Source organism: Peromyscus californicus, unplaced genomic scaffold (assembly GCF_007827085.1).
Source record: "Peromyscus californicus insignis strain IS unplaced genomic scaffold, ASM782708v3 Scaffold_11__1_contigs__length_118956290, whole genome shotgun sequence".
Classification (NCBI taxonomy): Eukaryota; Metazoa; Chordata; class Mammalia; order Rodentia; family Cricetidae; genus Peromyscus; species Peromyscus californicus.
Window position 1 is genome coordinate 58,363,657 of NW_026294402.1, and position 23,755 is coordinate 58,387,411.

The window sequence follows — 23,755 nt, forward strand, 5'->3', positions numbered from 1 at the left end:
TGAACTCCCCCGACTACTCATCTAGGCATGTTGCCCTATCTGTGGAATGGACGGATGGAGTAGCTAGCCTTAGAGGGCCCCTCCAGCACCTTATGAATCTAAGCAAGGCTCCAGCACAGGCCATGGCAGGCTCAGCTAGGCCAGCTCACACACCTGCTCTCATGAGGGGCTGACTATTCCTTAGGGAATAAAAGGATAAGGAGACATACTCCTGTACTGCACAGCCCTGTGCTGTGGAGAGGGGACCTCCCTCCCTCCCTCCCACACTGCCCAACTCACAGTCTAGCTCTAAGGTACCTGGAATCTCAGGAAACTCACAGAAATCCTGCAACCCAGCAACCGGCTTGATACTTTGTGCAAGGCAGGAGATGGCATGTGAAGTCTAATTCTACCTAATTCATACTCTGATCTTCTATCTACCCCTGGCTACCAAGAAAAATTGCGCGCGTACACACACACACACACACACACACACACACACACACACACACACACACACACGTCTTCAAATAAAGCCAGTTGCTGCCTTTCCATGAGGCCCCATCCTGCCCTCCTTTGTTCCCATGTGCTTTGGAGTGCGGTTATTTATTTATGAATGTCTTGCAGTCTGGCCCCACCCCCTGACATCCACCAGACCTTGAGGCTGAGCCCTGAAGCTGCCTTGAGCTGCCCCCGGGGCTCTTTTATTTCACCCCAAGAGAGCTCTGAACTCTGAGAGGGTAAAGAGCAGGTCACAGGCTTCCTCCTCTCCCCTGTGGCAGTACCTGACCCAGTGGAGATAAGGAACAATTCTGGAGGCCATAAAAGGACTTGGACAGCTTGCTACATATCAGCCATGACTTTGGCTGTGGTTTTGCTAAAAATATATTACATTACTGGGCCTTAATTTTTCCCCTGGTACGAAGTAGGGAATAATCATCAATTGACCTATATAAATGAAGTAAGATGGTTACATTAAAAAAAAAAAATTAATGCCAGGATCGGCATACGGGAAACCTTCAACAATTGTTTCCTACTTTGTGGTAGCCCAAACCAGGAAGGTCTAAGGTTATCCTGAAAGAGCACGTGCTGCCAGGGAAGACCTGAGGCTGTCTTGGGTGACCATCAGACCAGAGACACCTCCCCACCTCACCTGGTAGGTAGGGAAGGCAAGCCCATTAGCAACTGGACTAGGAACCCAAATGGGCTACTTGGAGGAAAACCAAAGAACAAAGGGAGACCTTCACCCATCCATGCCTAGGTCGGCTGGGGACACAAACCCTGGCCCCACAGAGCTCTGCAGGGAGAAAGAGACACAGGGGAGGGGACACAGTATATAACGGGTGGGAAAGAAAATGAAGGGAGCGAGCAGACTGGAGCCAGTAAAAGCACGCATGCCTAGTGCTCCCCACAGCCAGGCCACTCTGATTAGGCTTGTTCAAAACAGTCATTCCACACACGGGGGGTGGGGGAAAAAGCTGACGAGAAGCTCCACAGCTGGAGGGAGGCTGCCTAGCTGGCTCACTTCCCATGCCAGCACTCCGCAGCTGCAAGGGTGCAGCGGTCACTTGGCAATGAGCACAGGAAGGTCTTCCGTGCACTCCAGCTGGGTCCATGCTGCCAGTCACATGCCTGGATGGGTGTGTTTCGGGGGTGTGCTTGACCTAAAAGCACAACACCCCCCGTGACTGTGCTTCCACTGCACATGGGATCCCTTTTCACCCTTCTGTGGGTTGTGTAATTCCTTGTGGTCTGTGCGTGAGGCCGCCCGCCACTGTGGGAATGGAACATCTGCTGGGCCCCTTTCTCCCTCCTCACCCACCACACAATGCGGAGCAGGTCCTGTGTGGCAGCCGGGGCTCTGTTCAAGAAGCTGCTGGTTTGGAACCAATTGGGTCCCATAACATATGACACAGGAAACGTCTGGGAACGTAACAGGAGAAAACTAGGCCCAGTCCCTCCCAGCAGGGGCACGCTGATCACATGTGGCCACTACATTTGCGGGGGGGGGGGGGGGGGGGGGGGTCGCTTCTAGTGTCTTTGCTGGTCACCAGAAAAGGCTGTTCCTCCATGCAGGTTTTGCTCCCTGCTCTCCTGCACTGTGCTGGGTGTGGGAGCCCCCTTCCACCCTCTGCCAACACCTCACCCAGGTCCCCTAACACCTCAACATCTGGGGCAGGCTACACTGTCAGTAAAACACCCTTGTGTCCGTATGGCACAGGGTCTCTTCCACCAGTGATGTACGACACACAAGGGCTGCTCTACAGACACTAGGCAGACAGGACGGCGGGGAGGCAGAAGGCACGGACAAGTCTGCAGGCATGCCCACACTACTGACCTGCGTCCATGCTGTGGTTCATCTGGTGGTCACTAGTTTCTCCATCTTCGCTCAGGTAGCCAGGGGGTGGGGTTTCTGGGGATTAGAAGGCAGGCAGTTCCATTAAAAGGCATGCAAGGCCTGGCCCTGGCACTCCATTTGTTGGCCAATATACCATGTCACCACTGAGTACAGGGTGCCTAGAGGAAAGCTAAGCCTCAAGGGAAGATGTCCGCTGCTCTTGGACTCTGCCATGCTCAGGTCTGTCCAGCGCTGCCCTCTGGCTCCCAACCTGGATCCTTACACACTGACTCCCAAATCTGAAATGCCTGGCTCTAGGACCACAGCTTAGCTGGCTGGTCCCCATCCTTCAAGGTCAGGCTAAGAAGGGAGGCTTTAGGACATGCCTGCTTTGCCATCTCGGTCTCCTGAGGAGCTGTGGCCTTGAGCCTGTCCCTGTGCAGATCGGCTACTCCTGTCACTGTTGTCTCTAGGGGATGTGGCTGAACTCCCCAAGAAGTTCGCCGTTCAGTGGTGGCACCGTCAGTGATCTATTTCTCGGAACTCTACCTCACCTTCCCACCCTGCCTTAGCCCTCCAAGGCCTGCCATCTGACAGAGAGTAGACAGCTTACCCCCCCCCCCCCCCCGGAGACCAGCACTACCTGAGAAGCCAGACAGCTGGCCTCTGCGTGCATGCGTTCTGACCCAAGACACGGGCCACGGCTAACCTCAGCCCAGTAAACCAACCCAGAGAGCGAAAGCCACATCCAAATTAGAACGCTCTAAAAGGAGCACGGCTGGATCACTGCCCCAAACGCAAAAGTTGCCCCGACTGGCCCTAGCGTGGCCAAGCACAGCTTCCCTGGATGCCCAGAGTGCCTGGCAGTGATTCACACTTTATTTGCATGTAAATGAGGGTCTTCTAGAAGTACTGGCACCATGACAGTGAAGCACATTCTCTCCACTCTGCCCAGTCCAAAGCTCGGGGTACTTACAGGGCCCTCTGCAGCCTCACCCCACACTCTGTGTAGCCCCTACCCTTCAGGGACCCTGCCTGTGTGCCAGTCTTATGGGCTGGGAGGGAGAGCAGAGACACAGTGTTGCTATTTCCGCTTTCAAAATAAATGACGGCACCGAGGCCCTGCAGAAGGGTCACAGGGTCCTCCGTGCCAAGACAAACATCGTTAGGGGAGCCTGGGCCACCGACCGTCCCGGCTGAGATGTGGTTCAGAATCAGGGCCCAAGAGCCTGCTGTCCGCACCACGACGTGGAGAGGATGGGAAAACGGCACCACCCCTGCCTCCGGGCTGCCTGTAGTGCCACCCATGCCTACCTGGAATATTGCTTTGGGGCTCAATGCCAGCAGGGAAGTTGGTGTTCTCAGGGATGGAATGGCTGTAGTCATCCAGCGGGGGAAACTCGGCCGGGATCTCGGTGTGGCGCGGCACCAACACGGGAGGTAGAACTGTCCCCAGGGGAGACACAACAGAGGCGGGTCAGTGCCAGGGCGCCAAAACTGCGGTCCCCAAGGCACCTTAGACCCTCCAGAGTCGGTAGGTGGGGGAGGGCACGGCCACACACACATACCTGGCGTCTCTACTCTCTGATAGTGGTAAGGATTTACACACACTTCATCCTTCTTCATGTTGAAGGCGAACTCACACAGCTCCATGGCCCGTAACTCATGGTGACTGTGCAGGTCAGGCCATCGCCACAGACGGCAGTAGATGACATGGGGAAGCCCCTTCCGATGGGACACCTGCAGCCGGCCATCCAGTGACCTGTCGTGGCAAAGAAGGGACAGAAGGTGTCAGTGAAGTAGGTTTGGATTGCTGTCTCCCATATCCAGCCCCCAGCAGCTCCTGGGGAGTTCAAGTTTGCTGGCAGACACTTTCGAGCTCTTTCCTCCCCTGGACACAGGGGACCAGGAAATCAAAGCACCACTGCTAACTGTCCTTACTGGACATGGTCCCAGCTCCCCAAAGTAGTAAGGAGGCCCACCAAGGAGGGCCCAGGCTTTCCAGGCTGGAAGAAAGGACTTGCATCCAACAGACCCCAGAATTCTCACAGCAGCAGCTCTCAAGGAAGAGAACTTGCTTGAAATACACTCAAGCAGGTATACATGCTTCCAATCTCGCCCCTGTGGAGGTGGCCAGTGGACAGGGTGGAGGCTAAGTCCAAGACGACAAGAAGAGGCTAGAAGGCAGGCAGAGCTGATCTGACAGGGAGTCCGACTTTTCTCTAAACGCAGTAAATGGCCTCTGAGATGTTTACATGGGCTGTGTTCATGCACATTCGTGAAAAAGTCAAGCGCTGAGGTAGGTCTGGCTGCATGTGGCCCACAGGTTGGGGCAGGGGCTGAGTATAGAGTAATATGGCAGGACTGCCCCTCCACAAGAAAGCTTGTCCCAGGAGCTCCAGGTTAGGGGCATGATGTTTCTAGAGGCTGGGTCAAGCTAGCAGAGAGCCATTGCAAACTGACCCTCTGTCCCTAGGGCACCTATAGGGCTGAATTCAACAGATTTTATGAGTGCTTTATAAGAGTGCGGCTGGCCAGATGTGCCAACCAGAGCCAAAGAGGGTCCAACCAATCTCCAAGCCACTGGCTGGAATGGGGAGGGACGAAGGTCAGCGCTGGGCTTGGTCACAGGGACTGACTGAGAGCTGCTGACTAAGGACATGTGGAAGGATGTAATTACCTCCCTCCCATGAGGCCCAGACCCAGACCCAGGAACCCCACAGCTGAAAACAGTAATTACTGGGCCAAACAAGAGAGGACAGCCTGAGACTAGTCCTTGAGGCACAGAAGGACGTCAGCCAGCAATCTTAAGACCTGAGATGTGGCTCACGCTCCTGACTGTGCAGCCCCAGGTACCAGGACCCTCAACTGCTGTATCTGTAAGATGGGGGCAGTATTCCCCTTGCCTGATCTCTACTGGAAACCGCTTTACAAAGCACCAATGGTGAGCATTCCTCTCAGCGTCACTGGTGACTGCAGTCATTCTCTAAGCCAGCTCTAGGCAAGGTGGCCGAGCTGCGGAACAAGAGAAAGAGTGAGTGGAAAGTGGAGATATAAAATCCTTCAGCTCACCTCACTTTCAAATCTCCCGGATCCCCCAAAGATAAGGGAAGTGGCCACACTGGCTCTTCAGGGTATGACAGAAGCCCTCACACAAGGCTAGCGGGATGCTGAGGTCACCTCTCTGGTGGGAAAGAGGGGGACAAGAGAGGGGGAGTGGCTAGAGAAGGGCAATGTCAGCAGTAAGGAGGAACAGGCCGGAGAGGCCCACCTGCACGGTGGGAGGGCCATCTTCTTGCTTTAAGAGTAACAAAGGGAGCTAGGGAGATGGTCAGCCAGCAAAGCCCGTGTGTCACAGGCACAAGAACGTGAGTTCAGTCCCCAGAGCTCACGTGACAAAAGCTGGGTGTGGTGGCGCACTGAGGAGGCAGAAACAACCAGATCCTTAGGGCTCGGTGGCCACCCTGCCTAGCTTACTTGGTGAGACCCAGGCCAATAAGACCCTGTCTCAAAAAATAAAAACAAAGTGGACATCACCTGAGGACCAGCAGTCAAAGCTGTCTTCTGGCCTCCACACACACATACAAACATGTGCATAGGTACTGCACACGTCGGCATACCTGCACACCCAAACCCACATAAGTACATGCATAGATGTATAGAAAAGAAACAATATATTCCCCAAAAGCCAGAGTACTATCCTCATCAAAGCAACATGGCAATGTCCTCAAAACTGACCAGCATACAACGGGATGCAACCAAGGCCATCAACAGTCACATATACATGAACACTGACTTTCAACAAAGGTCCAAAGACACACCCACCAGCTGGGAAAGGCTGATCTTTCAACAGGTGGTGGAGGACCTACTGGAGATTCACACTAAGAAAAACGAACTTCAACCTACACCTTACACCTCGGTAGGAATGGAGGGTCAAAGTACAAAATTCAAAACAACAAAAATGTCAAGTCTAGACAGCCAGGCGGTGGTGGCAGTGGCAGCGGCGGCGGCGGTGCACGCCTTTAATCCCAGCACTCAGGAGGCAGAGACAGGTGGATCTCTGTGAGTTCAAGGCCAGCCTGGTTGACAGAGTAAGTTCCAGGACAGCCAGAGCTGTTACACAGTGAAACTCTATCTTGAAAAAACAAAAACAAACAAACAACAACAACAAAATGTCAAGACAAAACTTGGGAGGATCTCTGCGACTGAACAATGACTTCTCAGCTGCTACACCAAAAGCACAATCTATTAAAAATCAAAGTTGATATAGCGATGTATTGGAAGTCAGGTAGAGACTCCTGATCTGTGAGACTTAAGAATGACAGGTGACATTGACAAAGAATATATCTCACAGAGGTTCTGTTTCTAAGATAAAGAATGCCCAAAACAACCCAATTTAAAATAACAGGTGAATAATTTAAACAAACGCTATTTTAAAAACTTGAAGATGACAACAATGTTCTATTTCATTACTAATTAGGAAAGTATGGTACATAGTGGATTCAAACTGTAACTTCATTGAGTGGATTCAAACTGTAACTTTGTAGAATGAATTCAAACTGTAACTTTGTAGCGTGGATTCAAACTGTAACTTTGTGGCGTGGATTCAAACTGTAACTTTGTGGCGTGGATTCAAACTGTAACTTTGTGGCGTGGATTCAAACTGTAACTTTGTGGCGTGGATTCAAACTGTAACTTTGTGGCGTGGATTCAAACTGTAACTTTGTAGCGTGGATTCAAACTGTAACTTTGTAGAGTGGATTCAAACTGTAACTTTGTAGAGTGGATTCAAACTGTAACTTTGTAGAGTGGATTCAAACTGTAACTTTGTAGAGTGGATTCAAACTGTAACTTTGTGGAGTGGATTCAAACTGTAACTTTGTGGAGTGGATTCAAACTATACAAAGGGACTGGAGAAATGGCTCAGCAGTTAAGAGCACTTGCCATTCTTGCAGAGGACCTGGGTTTGATTCCCAGCACCCACACAGTGGCTCACAACCATCCATAATTCTAGTTCCAGAGGATCTTATGCCTTTTTGTTGGGTCATCAAGCACACTATGGAACATAGACATGTGTGCAGGCAAAATACCCATACACATAAAATATAATGTAACTACATACAATGAGATGCCACCACACAACTATCGGAACAGCTGTAATTAAAAGGACTGTGTGTGCCACGCGCTGGCAATGGTGTGGAGCAACTGGAACTCTTCCACATCACTCATGGAAAACAGTGATGCGGTGGCTCTGAGAGACCGTTGGGGAGTTCCCTTAAAAGTCCAAAGTAGAATCCCTCTCTAATAGCTTTTTTTTCAGTCACTGTGATTAAATAATCTGACAAAAACTGTGATGGTCTGTCTCAACTGTCAATCTGACAAATACAGAATCACCTGGGAGATGGGTCTCTGTGTATGCCTGTGAAGGATTGTCCTGATTGGGTTCATTGCGATGGAAGACCAACCCACTATGGGTAGCACCGTTCCCTGGGATGAGATCCTGGACGATTAAAAATGAAAGTATGAGCTTCCTGTACCTGCACTGTGACCAGCTGCCTCGAGCACCCGCTGCCTCAACTTCCCACCATGATGGGCCGCACCTCACTCCTGGCAGCAGCTTTTGTCTTGTTAGTTAGTTGCTGTAATAAAGTACCCTGACAAAAGCAACCTAAGGAAGAAATAGCTTCTTCTGGCTTCCAGAGACCTACAACCCATCACTGCGGAGGAGACAAGGCAGAGGAGCTGGAAGTCAGCTGGTCATACTGCATCTGTACTCAGGAAGCAGAGTGGACAGGAAGTGGGGCTAGGCTATAAAGCCTCCAAGCCTACCTCCAGTGACCTCCCTCCTCCAGTGGGGCTCTACTTCCTAAGGGTTCCATATCCTTCCGGTGTTCTCAAAGCCTGGGACCAAGTGCTCAGATATGGGAGCCTACAGGGTACCTTTCACCTGCAAAGCCTAACTAACCCCCACCATAGGATCTACCTGGTCTTCTAAGCATTCCCCCCAAGAGAAACAAGACAGTACATCCACAAATGCACAAACGTCTAAATATTTTGATTTGTCCACACAAAGGATGACTGGCGATAAACGTTATTGGCCTATGGTGCAATGCACAGATCAATGTCGTAAGTGAAAGACACTGGGTCGTTCTTTTCATATGTAACTGCTTAGCGTGTATTTTAGCTCAGCTGTCACTCTAGCTTTGATCATGGCTGATATGATAGAGGCCCCGGGCCAGATCAAACTTGTACAATCCCCTTGCCTCAACCTCCCAAGTGCTGAGACTACGAGCATGCATCACCACTGTGCCCACCAAACTGTAGTGTAACTTGAGGTAGCAGCTGCCTGGGAAGGCGAGGTGTGCGTGCAGGGATGGGAGGGATGGATTCAGCAAGGCCAAGGGAGACCTTGGCGGGATACAGGTTCTATTTGTTATCTTGACTGCGGTGCTTTTCTGGACAGACACATGTTGAAATTTACCAAACAGCACACTTTAGGTATGTGCAGTTTATTTGTAAATTATACCACAATTCCAAGGGGAGGGAGGTGAAGACTTTGGCCCTGGCTAAGCCTGGATTTGCTATTTCCGTGTTCAGCAACTCTATGAACTTGAGCAAACCACTTAAAACCTCAGCTTTCATATTTTGTCTGAACTAGAAGTACCACTGCCAGACTCCTGAGAGGCCTAAGTGACACTCCATGTGGCCCTGGGCACAGTGAGAACACATCAGCCGTCAGCAGCTTGCTGCTTTAGCGATGAGGCTCCGCACTCACTCCCATGCCCGATGCCTGGCTAAGGAAGACGCCTAGGTGCTCAGAAGCCATTTCTTCCTGACTTAGGTGAACCAGGAGCATATCAGAAGCAGCCACGATGGAGCCTCCTGTCTCTCGTGCCTGTTCCTTTCATAGGACTGTTCCAAGTTCATCTTCCGTCGTCCCCACCAACACCATGCTGTATGGTTCATAAGGCAAGTCTCCAGTGCTCCTGGCTCATTACATCCAACCCCCTAGACTAGTCTGATGCGAAGGTCAGACCCGAGAGCCACACAGAGTCTGTACCAGGGCTGCGGCCAGAGGCCAGATCTCCTGACAGTCACTCTACAGCTCTTGAGCACATGACCTCGCATCATCTGATAGGATTTTTAAGAAGTCATCTGGTCCAGGTCCCGGCTTCTAAGCCATAAAATCTACATACATCCCAAGATGGCAGAGGCATCTCATTCACTTCTTCAGAGACAACTGTGGCAACTCCTCCTTGGTTCAAAGTCTGGGCTGTTCCTCCTCCCTCCCTCTGTCCCTCCCTCTGTCCCATTCAAAATGCACACCAACGCTTACCAAAGAGAATGAGTGAACTGGGCGTTCCAGCTGCTGGATTTAACACAGCTGATGTGTCCAGAACACGCCCTCCTAAGGCATGGCTTGGGGCCCATTAAGTAAATCCAGTAATTAAGTCCTCATTCTGAGCTCATATTGCCATGAGCATGCTCAGCTACAGGAAAGGCTGTATTCATGACTAGTTTCTCTCTCTAAACCAGGCCTTCTTCCCAGAAGCCCACGGACTGCTCAGAGGGCAATCCCAGGAAGCCACCTCGAGACCTGCTCCCTGTGACTGAGTTCTCTTCCCACATCCCATGTCTTCCTCATGGTTGACCCCCCAAACATCTTTCTCTAACATCTCCGTCCAGCTCCCTGGACAGAGGGTTTTAATCTTTAAACATATTCTTCCCCAGCCAAACAATTTCCTGTGGCAGGAAATGAAGCTTCCTCCCATTGGCTCCAAATGAGACCCGTAAAGTATCCCAAAATGGTGGTGGAAGCCACAGCCAAGGATGTGGACATGTCAGAGGCTGGAGCCGATGGTGAGGATGAAGTCGGCCAGAGTGCTGCCTCAGTGCAAGGACTGGGCCGGGGTCTACCTTAAGCCAATACTACTCCTATCCATAGTCCAACAGTCCTGCGGGGGACAGCAAGGGGTCACAGGTCACACAGAACAAATTCCAGAAACACATCCGTACCTATTCAGCACGGACAAGTACCAGACCCACGGCCATGTGAGAAACTAACATAGTGACCAGCTGTGAACCCCTGCTACTGCCTAGCTCAAACCTCCAGGGCCCTCGCCCAAGGTCACAGGGCTTGTGGAAGGCAGAGGCAGACTCAGGCCCAGCCCAGTGCTGAAAACAGGGGTGGCATAACAGTTGAAGGGTGCTTTTTGTTAGCGCACACTCCATCACCTTCAGGAAAACTTCTCTCTTCTCAGACCACATCTCAGAAACCTGGGCCTCGAGGTGAGAAAATCTGAATCCTGCTCTCTTCCTACCACTCCGGCCTCTCACAGGGATGCACTTTCTTTTCAGTTATCCTGTGGAGTACTAACAGCAACAGCGATGGAGATCGCTGCTCTGTCTTCTAACGACCCCACCTCGTGTATGTGCATCCCCGACACCCATACCCAGGGGGCAATGCTGAAATGCAGCCACTGGGCAATGCTGGTCACTGGCAACTGGCATCTGACCCAGTTACCCTGCCCTGTGGCTCTGCCACTCCTACCATGGGGGGGTGAGTCCTCCCTTGACTTCTGGACAATGGGACATCAGCAGAGGCACAGATACTTCCCCCCTGCTCCCCTGTACCTCTGTGAGAACCATGAAGGACTGGCGGCTGTTGCCCCATGGCCTGCTGGGGGATTGGCACGGATTATTACACAGCACGAACTGACTAACACACGGACTCCACTGCTCTTCTCAGTCAACTTGCAAGTACCAGCTCCTTCCTCTTTCGAGAGGCTGGTAGCCCTTCCTATGCCCCTCCCCCCCCCCCCCCCGAGTTCACATGCAGCCTAGGTGACTCACCCCCACGCCCTGATCGCAGCTTCATGACCCGAGCAAGCCTTAGCCACCCCACAAGGACTTATCTTTGGTGTGTAGAGAATGACTTTCCTCTGAACCTTCAGGGTTAATCTACAGGAAGCACGAACTGACTCCAAATGCTCCTGGTCATCTGCTGAAGCTGTCAAGAGTAGCACATTCATCCCACAGCCAAACCTACATCACCCACATCACCTTGATTTACTCTTTACGGTTTCCCCAGCACCTGCTAGGTTTTGGTATAAAAAGGAAAAGGCTCTTTCCCATTTTGGATTTGCCAGAGGAAACCACACCTATCCACAAAATTCCCAGGTCATGCCTGTGCCAGTTTGGAACACCCATTTGTCTGTACAAATCCCACCATGTCGCTGAGCTCCACTGATCTACAGAAATCCTTACTTTTTCTTGATTTTTGTATTATATGTGTTTTACTTATTTTTTTTCTTTCTGGTCCAAAGAGCAAAGCTAAGTGACTTCAGGTTTGGCTCAGATAACTGGAGTGGGGATGGGGGTGGGGTGCTAGTAGCTTTAACAGATCCTTGCACTGCTCTTGTGTGGCTTTGGAGCCATGGGCAATCAATGTGGGACCTCTCCATATGCGGCTCTTGAAGTACTCATATCAGAATTTTCCTTCTATGCAAAGGACCACCCCAGAAATCCTGGGACCCAGCCTTGCTCTCTTTGGAGAGCTGACCCTCACACACAGACCAATCCTCTGGCCCTCGGAGTATCCTTGGGGCGGGCTCAGGGTATCGCCCTTCTGATCGGGAGGAGTGTGATCAATGGAAACTTGATACTGGCTGTGAACCGAGCGAGGCCAGCTTCCCCTGTGTTGGCACTATGGACACTGGCGGCAGTGGGATGAGGAGAAGAGGGGTGTCATCACTTTCTGTGCCCTGAACAGCATTCAGCAGCACCCTGGCCTCACGGGGAAATCTAGACATGAGCATCATCAGGTGTCTGCTTCTCTTCTCCACTCCCCTGGAGAGCCCTGGGCTAAGGACAAGCCTACAGGTGGGCACAAGTAGAAGGAAACAGAGGCAATGGGAATCTCAGAGCAGACCCTGTCCCAGCATTTCTCACGGAATACAAGGGCCCTGGGTGTGTTGGGATAGGGGCCTTATTCTTGTTTTCAAGTGAAAACTCCATCTGGTGTTAGGTGACATCCAAAGTCACCAAGAACATCAGGAAAGCAGGACCCACTGTCACACCTCAGCACTAACACTCAGACCCCATTTTCTATGACTGCTAAATCATGCGTTTGAATCAGCAGATGGCCTCCTCTGGTGCTGAGAAAGCAGTCCTTGTCCCTTCTCTCTTAAGAAGCAGGATGAATTTAGGAGAAGAGGAGGAGGAGGGGGAGGGAGGGGGATAGGGAAGGAGGTGGGGGTGGGGTGGGAAGGTGATTCATCAGAGACCTGCTTCATAGTTTTTGTAAGCTGGCTTCCCTCCTAGCACTACATCGACAAGAATGCAGCTCTTCAGTGTTGTCAGTACTGCAGACCTTTCTAGCTACGGAGGATGCTGCTAAGACCCAAACTAATACTGCTCACTGCAAGCCAAAGGGATGCTGCCAGGCCCCTGGAACCATCGGCACGGCCATTTCGCTGTGTTGGAAACCTCAGGTGCCTGCACTTGCTTCCAGAACGGGACTGAGATGGCCCACTGGTCTGTTAAGAGAGAACTCACAGAGCACCCAGGATGCTCCAGCCCTTGGCAACCTGATGGACTTAGGCTAATGAGTGCACTACACCAGCCTTTCACACAGCCCCCCTGTAGCAAAGACCCCAAAGCATCCCTCATGCACCAGAGGGAGTCAGAAGTGGAGTCTCCTGGTCACTCTTCAGACACTTCTCATCCTACATGACTCAGGCCTCCCTCTGGGCAGCTCAGCTCTGCTCAGACCAACCCCAGGACACACAGCTTCCAAAATGCCCTCTGGGAAATGGGCTAATTGGCACGGTCAGTTTGACAGAATAAAATAAAGCGCCAGCCTAAGGCCTATACAACAAAAGGGTCACTTCTTATGACCACGAGACAATAGACACAAAAATGGTTAATCAGGGCTGGAGAGATGGCTCAGAGGTTAAGAGCACTGACTGCTCTTCCAGAGGTCCTGAGTTCAATTCCCAGCACCCACATGGTGGCTCACAACTATCTATAATGAGATCTGGTGCCCTCTTCTGACCTGCAGTCATACATGCTGTATACGCAATAAATAAATCTTTAAAAAAAAATGGTTATTCAGAGAAAGGTGTGTGCCAGCCTCCAAAGTGGAACCCTACAAGAAAAGGAAGAAAGAAACGGAAGAGCCGAGGGATCTAGCCATTGTTAGAGTATCTCAATCCCTGGTGGGCTCTCCACTAACCACCTGGAGATGGAGGCCTGTCTTTCTTCTCTTCAAAACAAGGGTAGGACACTGACGGCTACTTCTCCACGATAAGGGCCATTTCTCAAGTCTCCTCTGCCAGTGAACTTCAATGTCAACTTACTTTACCAAACAGGCGCTTCTTTTGGCAGGTTCTTAGTCATTCAGTTCCACTGTCCCCCATCACCCCCCCCCCCCACACACACACACACTTTCTTCCATGAACCAGTAATGGGCTAAATCTCCTCTCACACACCTTCTTTCCCAGTTCTGCAGCCTCCCATCTCCCTGGGGGTTACCCGAGTCAAGACAGGAATCACTTCTGAGTGGGCAAGCTACATGCTCAGGGGTTGGATTCCTTCTTTCCATCCATCCACCTACCCACCCATCCATCCACCCATCCTTCCTTCAATCCATCCTTCTTCCCTCCCTTCCTTCCATCCATCCATCCTTCCTCCCTCCCTCCTTCCCTTCTTCCTTCCTTCCTTCCTTCCAGAGAAGAGTCTCACAGGAAGATGGAGGCCAACTGTCTACCTAGTTCTAGCAAAGCCAACCTCATGGTTCCCAAGGACTAAAGAGAAAATGTAAGGTGGGTATTCGTGACTTAGAGAGCGGGGGTGGGAGGGAGAGGAGAGGAGGGGAGGGGAGGGGAGGGCAAATGAGGTGTTGTGTGAACTGCACAGTTTTGACTTCCATGGTTACGAGTCATCAGTCAGAGAGCTAAGGCAGGGTCCCCAAGTGCAATGGAACAAGTGTGTGCTGCGTGTCTCGGTGACACACAGAGGGGTGGCCAGGGACAAGGGCTCCCTCGGCTCCTGTTCTACACCACTCTTAGCAACATACAAATACAGCTGGGAAGGGGGCAGTCCCCATTTTCACTGCATTCCTTCTTTCATGGCCTCACACGCTAAGCAAGCACCCTGCCCACTGAGCCACACACACTCCAAAGCCCTGTTCTCTACTCTATGAAGAGGCCCCAAAGTCTTTGGGAGTCTCCGTCCTTTGCCCCAGGGCCTCGTGCATGTGCTCTCCCACTCAGCTCCAGTCAGCCCAGGGGTCAACCTTTGCTAACAGTGGAAATGGAACATTGAGCCTTGTGCATGCTAGGCAGGCATCTACCACTGAGCTACATGACCACCTTTATGTTTCTCAAACCCTCATTTGGCTATAGAAATGGGAAATAAGCAAGAGCTGGGGAGCCAGAAACAAGGAAGGGAGAGAACTAATCAATTTCTTTAAGATTTCTTATTTGTCTGTCTGTGGGTGTGTACCACATGTGTGCAAGTGTCTGCGAGGAGAGGCCACTGAGTTCCTCGGAACAGGAATTACAGATTGCAAGCCGCCTAATATGGGTGATGGAATGTGAACTCAGATCTCTCCAGCCCTGGAAATGATTGATTTCTACATGAAGTTAAGTACAAGTTCAGGAAGGGCCTACTTTCACCTATAGGCAATGTGGTGACTGAGGGACCTCACTGCCAGCATTCAACCTATATGCCTGTGGGGCATTTACCCACCAACCCCACAGCTCCCCAGAGTTTTCTTGAGTGTGAGCAGCAGGAAATATTAGATAGAAGGATTTACTGCGGAGAATCTTGCAGAGATAAACAGAAAATAAACGATAGCCTCAAGAGGGCCTGGAACCTATTCCAACGGGCCCCAACTATCTCTGCCCCAGGGTTTTTATAGAGACGCCAAGGGGTGGAGCAAAAGACCTCCTTCCCCAGCACAGCCAAGTGCAGACCATCCCAGACACCTGCACTCAGGCCCGTGGTCCTAATCATCCTCTATGCAGACCTGATGGGTAAAGCCACGAGGAACCCGAGAATGGGCTCCCACACATGCCACTATTTTTTTTTTTAATCAAACCTGTTCAAGAGTAGTTTCCACCCTAAATGGTAGTCAAAACAATCAAGGTCCTGTAAAGCCCAGGCTTTACAGGCCCAAGCAGAGTTACACGGACAACAGGCATTCCTTTCTGTCTAAGGGAACGGACTTCCAATTGTACCTAAAGAAAAGGCTATGGTTTGCTGGGGCAATCTGACCTCTGACAGCATCCCTCCAGGCAGGAAGATAGGAGTTCCAAACACAGAAGCCTTCAGCCAGCCAGATGGACAACCTGTAGGAAGAGAGATGACCATGCCATCCCATGTAAGCTGGCCTCTTAGGCTCAACAGCTTCTTGGTTGAAGCCTGAGTTCCCGAAGCAGCCACTACGAAAAGCAGAGTGACTTCAAGGCAAGGCTCCCTCCCTTGGCTCCAGAACACTCCATCCATTCTTTCCAAAACTGCCCATTCCACACTGAGGCCTTCACAGCACCCCATCCTGTGGTTCTTTCTGCCCAGTGGCCTCCCTCCACCCTCCTTCTCGAATCTTAACATTCCTACTACCTCCACCATTTAACACAGCCCTCATGGCCTTGTGTGAGCCAACTTCCTGCCCATGTAGGCCAGGAGCTCCTGGTGTGAGACTCAGGAGATCTTCTCCTGTGCCTGGAAAGGGTTATCTAATGGGTCACATCAGAAGTATGTCACAGCCATATTACTAAAACTCTGTATCAACAGCAGGCTACACTCCATGTCTCAGGAGATGTAGGAGACACACACAGACTTTAGGCCACCCTGTAGCCAGTCAAGTCCAAAAAATCCAGACATACAACACAGGCTGCCACCAGAAATGTTCCCTCAACAAGCAGCTGGTCTAAAACAGCAGAGGAGTGACAGACATATGCAGCTGGTTATTTCTTTGCTCTTTTGGGGGCCTGCCACCCAGCTCCAAAATAAATCACACTGAGTCTTATTCTTTCTTATGAATGTCGGGTCTTAGCTTGGCTTGTTTCTAGCCAGCTTTTCTTAAATTATCCCATCTGCCTTTTGCCTCTGGGCTTTTGTCTTTCTCTATTCTATACACCTTTCTTAACTTCTCACTCTGTGGCTTGCCATGTATTTGGGTGGCTGGCCCCTGACGTCCTCCTCTCCTCCTCTTCTGGCTCCTCAATTCTTTTCCTCCTGGATTTCTCCTCCTATATATCCTCTCTGCCTGCCATCCCCTCCTATCCTTTCTCCTGCCTTGCTATTGGCCATCCAGCTCTTTATTAGACCCATCAGGTGTTTTAGAGAGGCACAGGAACACAGCTTTACAGAGTTAAACAAATGCAACGTAAAAGAGTGCAACACATCTTTGCATCATTAAACAAATGCTCCACAGCAGAAACAAATGTCACACATCTTAAAATAACATTCCACAACAGACATGGGTGCTGGTCATCTGGGCAAAGGGGGAGACGGTAGCAGGGAAGCGCTGGAGGCTGCAATTCTCTTGCGTGGGTTGCTTGCCATGGCAGGCAGGCAAAGTCACCTGTGACTGAGGTGCAGACATTAGACAAGCTAGTAGAGGAAGTGAGGTTGAAGCCTGGGCCCTGGCAGTCCGGACAAGCTAGACTCAGATACCCAGTCACACAACCAACCCAAGAGATGTGAGTAGTGGACGCAGAGAAGGATTTCTTCAGTGTGACCACACTGAGAAGAGGGACAAATAACGATGTCCAGTGACGCCCCTTCCCCGGTCCATCTTCAGGGACCTGACATGAGGTTTAGATTTAAATAGCAGACGAGATATGTGCAGAGCTACAAGCCCTGCTCAGGGTGTGGCCCCCCCTGTCCCTGAGCCATCATCGTCAACTCCAGTCTCTCCAACAAGGTGTTCTGACAAGCTGTCGCAAAAGTATGACAACTCTTTCTCCTCTGGTTGGCACCAGGCTGCAGCCTCTTCCTTCTCCCAGCCTCAGCCCTCTGGGAAATGTCAGTTCCTTGGGGTCTGCTGTAACAATATCCTGATCGGCAACGGTTGTAGGAGACCCGCTCCCACTTTTCCCCCCCAGGGTACTCTTGAGGAGGGAGAAGTGAGAAATATTTAGATAGAAATATCGAGGGGAGAGAGGCAAATAAAAAACACAGGATAGCCTTAGGAGGGCCTGGGTCAAAACATACCAGCCCCTTCTGTCACGTCTAAAGGGCTATTTATAGAAATGCCAAGGGGCGGAGCAAAAGACCGCCCCCTAGCACAGCCAAGTGTAGACCCTTCCAATCACCTGGTAACCACGCACATGGTCAGTCCATCCCCTAATGCAGCCCTGCTGTGTAAAGCAAGCTCAGATCTCACTAGGAAACCTTTGTGGGCCTCCACAAAAGGGAAGAGGCACAAGTGTCTCTTGAGATATCTCCGTTCCTGTCAGGATGGTTACAGAAGGCCTTGCAATCCATCTACCCAACTAGTATCATCAAGTGGACAATTTATAGCCTCAGATTCAACAGCCTAGAAACACAGACCTCTGGGGTGGCATCCTAGAATGGCAGGCACAAGGGGCAGGCCTTCCCTAAGAGGAGCGCTTAGTGTTTTCCCTCAGGCTACGCCGCCCACGGATGCACTAGTCTCTAAGTGTGGGTCATTTGGCCCAAAAGGAACCGGTTGAACTGGTCTCTAGTGACTCTCTACCTTCTAGAACTTTCTGGCATTCCAAGCACCAGGGAGAGATACTACTTTGTAGAATGTAGACTGTAGCTTTCTCTTGCTGAGTCTGCCACTCAGGGACCAAGACAGGAGGGAATCACCCTAACAGCAGAGCAGAGGAGGACCAAGAGTGTGACACCTACAGAAAGGTACACTACACTCAGAACAACATGCTGACAGGGAAGCTTCATGACGTCCACCATTCCTGCAAGACAAAAGCAAAAACCCAAAGAAACCCAAAGCGCAACAGCAGTAGCAGCAACAAAACCTGTCAATCAGCCTGTGAGAGAGGAACCAAACTAGTCCTAACTGCTTCCTGGAGCTGAGGCTACCTCACACCTGAAGGGTGAACTGGGCTGCACAGTGGCTAGCCTCACGTCCAGGCTCCTGAATTGATGAGGCGGGTCAGGGAAGCTCACAGCCACGGCTGGCTTTGGCGGGATCTGACCTGGGTGTGAGACTGAGCGTAAAGGAGCCCCGTGGGATGCTCCAAAGCTCAGGAACCATGGGACTTTGGAGCAGGGGGCGTTTCAGCATCACCATGTTTATTGTGGAAAATGTGGCCATGAGTGGACATCTACCAAAGACAGTTCAGAGGGAGCTGTGATGTTTTCCTTTACTCCAGGAAGCTAGACCTTAAACCCATCAAGCGTCCCTGCGAGAATCGCACACACTGAAGCAAGGTCACAGGTGGCTAATGCCACAGAGGCAGAGGCCCCCTTTGCAAGGCATCCCTCACCCCCATGCACCCCATTAGAGACCTTTTATCACTGCAGCCTCTCTTTCAGGAGCGCCAGCTGCTTGGCGCAGGCCCAGAGAACAGCCTCTGGAACCCTATGCACCGCCAGGCCGGGGTTGTGGGTAACAGCGGAAGGGAGTGTTAAACACCAGCTGAGAGAACCTCACAGGCTGGGAAGAAACGGGGTGGGGGCGGGGGCATGAGGAAGATGCCCTCCTTTCTTCCTACCCAAGCACTTCCTCCAAACTCTACCTAAGACAAGTGGGGTGGCAGGTATGGCCCCTTGAAGCACCCCAGTGCACCCCATTACACAGTGTTCTGCTACCTGAGCTGAATGGGAGGAGGAATGGAGGAACTTGTCACCAAATTCTAACCCAGCTGTCCCCACACTCCTTAAGGGGGAAGCTGCTGGCCTTTCCTGAAGAAGAAACAGGGCCATGCCTGCCTGCCACCCCCTGCCATGGAAACACCTGCTTCTTTAAGGAAGGTGCCCTCTGCACACACAAAGACAGACACTGCATGGGAAGGGCCCCAAACCCCGGCTCTCCCTGGACTGGACTGACCCCTCTCAGCCTGAAGAGCCCTCCAACTTTACCACCACTGACCAGCTGGCTGCCCTGTTCACCTGTTGTAGGAAGAGAGTTTGGTTATCAGGGCTGTCTTCCCAACTTCCTCTGCATGAGATCAAGGACTACAAACAAACCCGTTTTGTCTCAGCCTCTTCTGGAACTGGCTTTCCCTACCGCATCGCCTTAAAGAGGTAACTTGGAGCAGCTGCTGGACATTAGTGAGTATCATGCCAAGTACTGACAAATAAAGTAGCTTAAATACATTAATTCGGTGGGACAAGGGCTACTCTTTCCAACAGATCACGAAGTTGAGAGACTCGTTGTCATCAGAGGTCACGATGGCAAAGGACAGAGGAGTTACACTATGAACAGCGAACAGGAAGCCCAGCTGTGTGGGGTGCAGGCAGACACGGTAGGAACATGGGGACCTGGGTTCTAAATCAGGTTTCTCTCCTAGCTACTTGACATACACTTTGAGCAAGGTCTCCCATCTCCCAAGAAGTTTCCTCATCAGTAAAGGGGGGGGGCATTTAAGAGACTTCTCACACAGGCCCTCACCTGAGCAGCGTACACTGGTGTAAATTGCCACAAATTTACTTTTCACTCACATTCTAGAAAATACCACCCAATGGTGAGGCTAAGCACCCACTCTTGATTTCAGGGTTATTCCTCGAACAAGATCAGGAGATGTGAGAATGTTCTAGAGACACCAGCATCTGGGGATAATTTCTTTTTTTTAATGGTGTAAGCAGCTATGAGATCAGGCTGAAAGGGACACAATGCCCTTCACAGGCTTGCCAAGTTCTGCCACACTTCCTTGAAATTCTCACCTCTTACCAGGCCCATTGGTACAGGCTTGTAATACCAGACAGGCTCTTGGGAGGCCGAGGCATGATGACTGAAAGCCGAGAGGCGGCCTAGGCAACTTAGTGAGACCCCATCTCAAAGTTTAAAAAAGTCAAGGCGCAGGCAGGGGTTGGGGGATGAAGTTCAGTGGCAGAGCACATGCCTAGCATGCAGGAACCCAGCACATGGAAGACAGGTCTAGGGGATGCCCTGCAGGGTGGTAAGGAAAGGTCAGACGAGGGAGAGAGTCAGGAGCAAGATCTCAGCGGATCGACCCTGACGACCGATCACGTGGGAACTCTCAGCGTCTACATCACACAGATGACGTTCCCACTGACAGGATTTCAGGAGCCAATCGGCTACCAGCTGGGATGCATATAACTTCCGCTGGCCAGAAAGTGCCACCCAGCCTGGCATATGAGAGACACAGCGTACAATGAACACATTCCCTCGGTGATTTGACTGAGTAAAAACACAGGGACAAATAAATGCTAAACAAATATTTGGATTTTTCAAAGTACACTTTCAGAAAATAAAAAATAAAAAACACGCCTATAGTAAAGTCTTTTAAAATGGAAGTAGAACACCCCCCCAACTCAAATAAAATAAAAATTTAAAAGTCCCCATGTGTCAACATCCATTTTTTAAAAAGATTTTATTTTGTTTTTAATTATGTGTACGTCTGTGTCTGTGTGTGGTTATGTACACACAAGCACAGTGTCCACAGAGGCTATGAATGGGCATCAGATCCCCTGAAGCTGGGGGTACAGAAGGTTATGGGTTGTCCTAGGTGGGTGCTGGGAACCGAACCTCTGTCCTCCTGAAGAGCTGCATGAGCTCTTAACCAGTGAGCTGGATCTCCAGCCCCAACTCGTCTGTCCCTTTGTAACCTCGTGATGAAATGTCACCCAGCCATAGAAAGGAATTCACCACTCAACACACAAAACGTGGCCAAATCTAAAAAGTATGCTAGGGGAAAGAAACCAGACAAAAAGAACGTGGACCATGTGAACCACGTGGATCAACTCATACGAAATTTCAGGAGATGCACGCTAATGCCCCTGGCAGGCAGTACGGCACAGAAGGGTGATATTACCAAAGACAGAGGGCGACTTGGAGCTGTTCGGTATCTTGATTGCTGCAATGGCTTCGGGTGTGCATATGAACATAAAATTCACCACATTGTACATTTTCAATGTGTGCCATTGATAATATCTCAACTATACCTCAATCTAGGGATCTAAAAGAAAGATTCCCCCAAATTCTGTTGGCAGGTCAATGAGAAGCTGCATTTTAAAAGGCACAGGACAATCAACAGATTAGGTCACCAGTGTCCCTTCTTGCTCACTGCCCGGCCAACTCGGCAAAGAGTCAGCATTGACCCTCTAGTGATCTGGAGTGAAAGGTGTGTCCTAGAATAGTGTGAGGGGGATATTCTCTGAGGAGTTCTCTGAGGGATGGGTGGTCAGGGACTGGGCGCTGTGCTCTCAATCATCATGAGGTGTGTCCCCTGCCGACCCACAGAGCTTCTTCCATGGATGCCACAAGCCCACCCTACAGGATCTTTGGTTGTTCAAATGCTGCAGTTTCAAGACCACCTAGGGCAAGAGTTATTTGGTACAGCAGTTCTTAAACATCGTAAGAAGCTGTGAGCTTCTGCAGTCACTCTGGCCATGGACACCTCGAGCCCGGCCTCTCATTCTAAGCCAGCCAGAGTGAGCTTTCCTGTCCATCAAGAAGCCAAGTTCGGAAGCCAGAGAGTTCAAATAACTCCCATTAGCTGCTAGGAGTCTGTCAAAACAAAACAAACCATGATGGGCTGGGGAGAGGGTTCAGTAGATGAGGTGCTTGCCATCCAAGCACGAGGACCCAAGTTCGGTCCCCAGAGCCCATGGTTTAAACAACAAGACAAACAAGCAAAACGGCCCAACAACGGGTCATACTTGGCATAGAAAGAAGCATTAGGGAGACAGAGGCAGGCAGATCTCGGAGACTCCCCAGCCATCCAGCCTAGACTACTTATCAGGTTCCAAGCTAGTGAGGGACGCTGTCTCAAACAAAATGTGGACGGCATCTAAGGAATGACGCTTGAGGTTGACCTCTGGCTTCCACACATAAGTGTGCACGCATGCAAGAGGCACAGGTACACATGCATGTATGTGTACATACATACACACATAAAACACACACACACACCCCAAAGGAAAAAAATAAAGAAGTGGAAGATGTGAAGAAGAAAGGCAGGCCCAGAAACCTAAGGTACCTCTCTAAGTACAGAGCATTCTGGGTAAAGAAAAGCCAGCTGATGGGTCCACCTAACTAGCAACCGTAAGACACAGGGCACAGAGGGACAGATGGACAATGTGCAGGGAGTGAGAGACTTGGGAGTACTCAGTCCTTAATGGGGTGTCTTCATCAAACCCATCCCATCCCTTCAAGGCTCAGGGATCTATGCAGAAGAAGATTTTAAGAGGCAGAGGTGGTGGAGGACTCCAGGGAAACAGCATCTTCCAGACACAAAAGAAGTGATGCACATATAATCCAGAGACTGTGGCAACACACACAAGACCTGCCCAAGTTCAAACCAAAATCCCAGCCCTGGGACCCAAAGTCCCACCCCTAACCGAGAAGCTATTTACAACTGATACCTGCTGGGAAAGGAAAAACCCATTTTCTCCAGTGGAGAGTCACTGGGTATATGGATTACACTCCAAGGCAGGCCCCAGGCCCAGGAACAGCTGGCCAATATAAAAGGGACTCCATGGTTGTTTCGTAAGTGTGTGTATTTTGTCGTGTGTGTGTGTATGTGTGTGTGTGTGTGTGTGTGTGTGTGTGTGTGTGTGTGTGTTTTGATTTTCAGTTTTTTCAAGGGAAGTTTGTCTGTTTTTCTGAGAACGAGAGAAAGAACATGAAGTTGGGTGGATGGAGGGTTAGGGTGGGGATCTGGGAAGAGTTGGGAGAGAAGAAAGAATAAGTCAAAAACATATGAAAAAATTTTAATATAAAATTAAGTAATTAAAAAATAAAACACACACACAAGGTACAGTCCACCACGTGCAGTGTGGAATGTTGTCCACTCCTCAGAGATTTTTTCCTCTGCTCCTGATACAGCCTTCCATGACTTGCAGGGAACATGGCAGGCTCCCTCTGCTCCATTCCAGCCCTTTCCTGATCGCAGAGAATGCCTACCCTGGGGCTTCCTGCTTCCCCATGGTGTGGGTTCCCAAAGGGCTTTGAGGACCAGAGACCCGGTGGGCTCAGGTTATCCCTTCACACTCCCTGAGACTCCTCCTGCTGCCTCCATCCTAGCTACACCCAGAAACATGGAACCTTCGAGTCTGTCTGCAAGAGCAAGACAGGTCTCACCCTAAAGCGCCAGGCAGGAAGCCGGAGGAACAGAAGGGCTTTGAACACAGCCCATCCGATAAATATTTATTGTACAAATGGCTGACAGGCCAAAGCCAAGCCAGAGCGGCCTTTCCCTCCCTCACCTCACCACCCCACTAGCGGTCAATCCTAGAGACTTCCGGAGGCTTCCC

General features: G+C 50.8%; 1 protein-coding gene across 1 annotated transcript in view; it reads right to left on the reverse strand.

Moving 5' to 3' along the window:
• Positions 1–23,755, reverse strand: part of Smad3 (SMAD family member 3) — a 120,417-nt gene that overhangs the window by 18,944 nt on the left and 77,718 nt on the right. The window contains exons 2-4 of the mRNA XM_052763489.1: positions 3,886–4,079; positions 3,632–3,763; positions 2,318–2,392 (exon numbers count right to left, since the gene is read on the reverse strand). Coding sequence (XP_052619449.1) covers positions 2,318–2,392; positions 3,632–3,763; positions 3,886–4,079 — 401 coding nt within the window. The remainder of the gene's footprint in view (positions 1–2,317; positions 2,393–3,631; positions 3,764–3,885; positions 4,080–23,755) is intronic.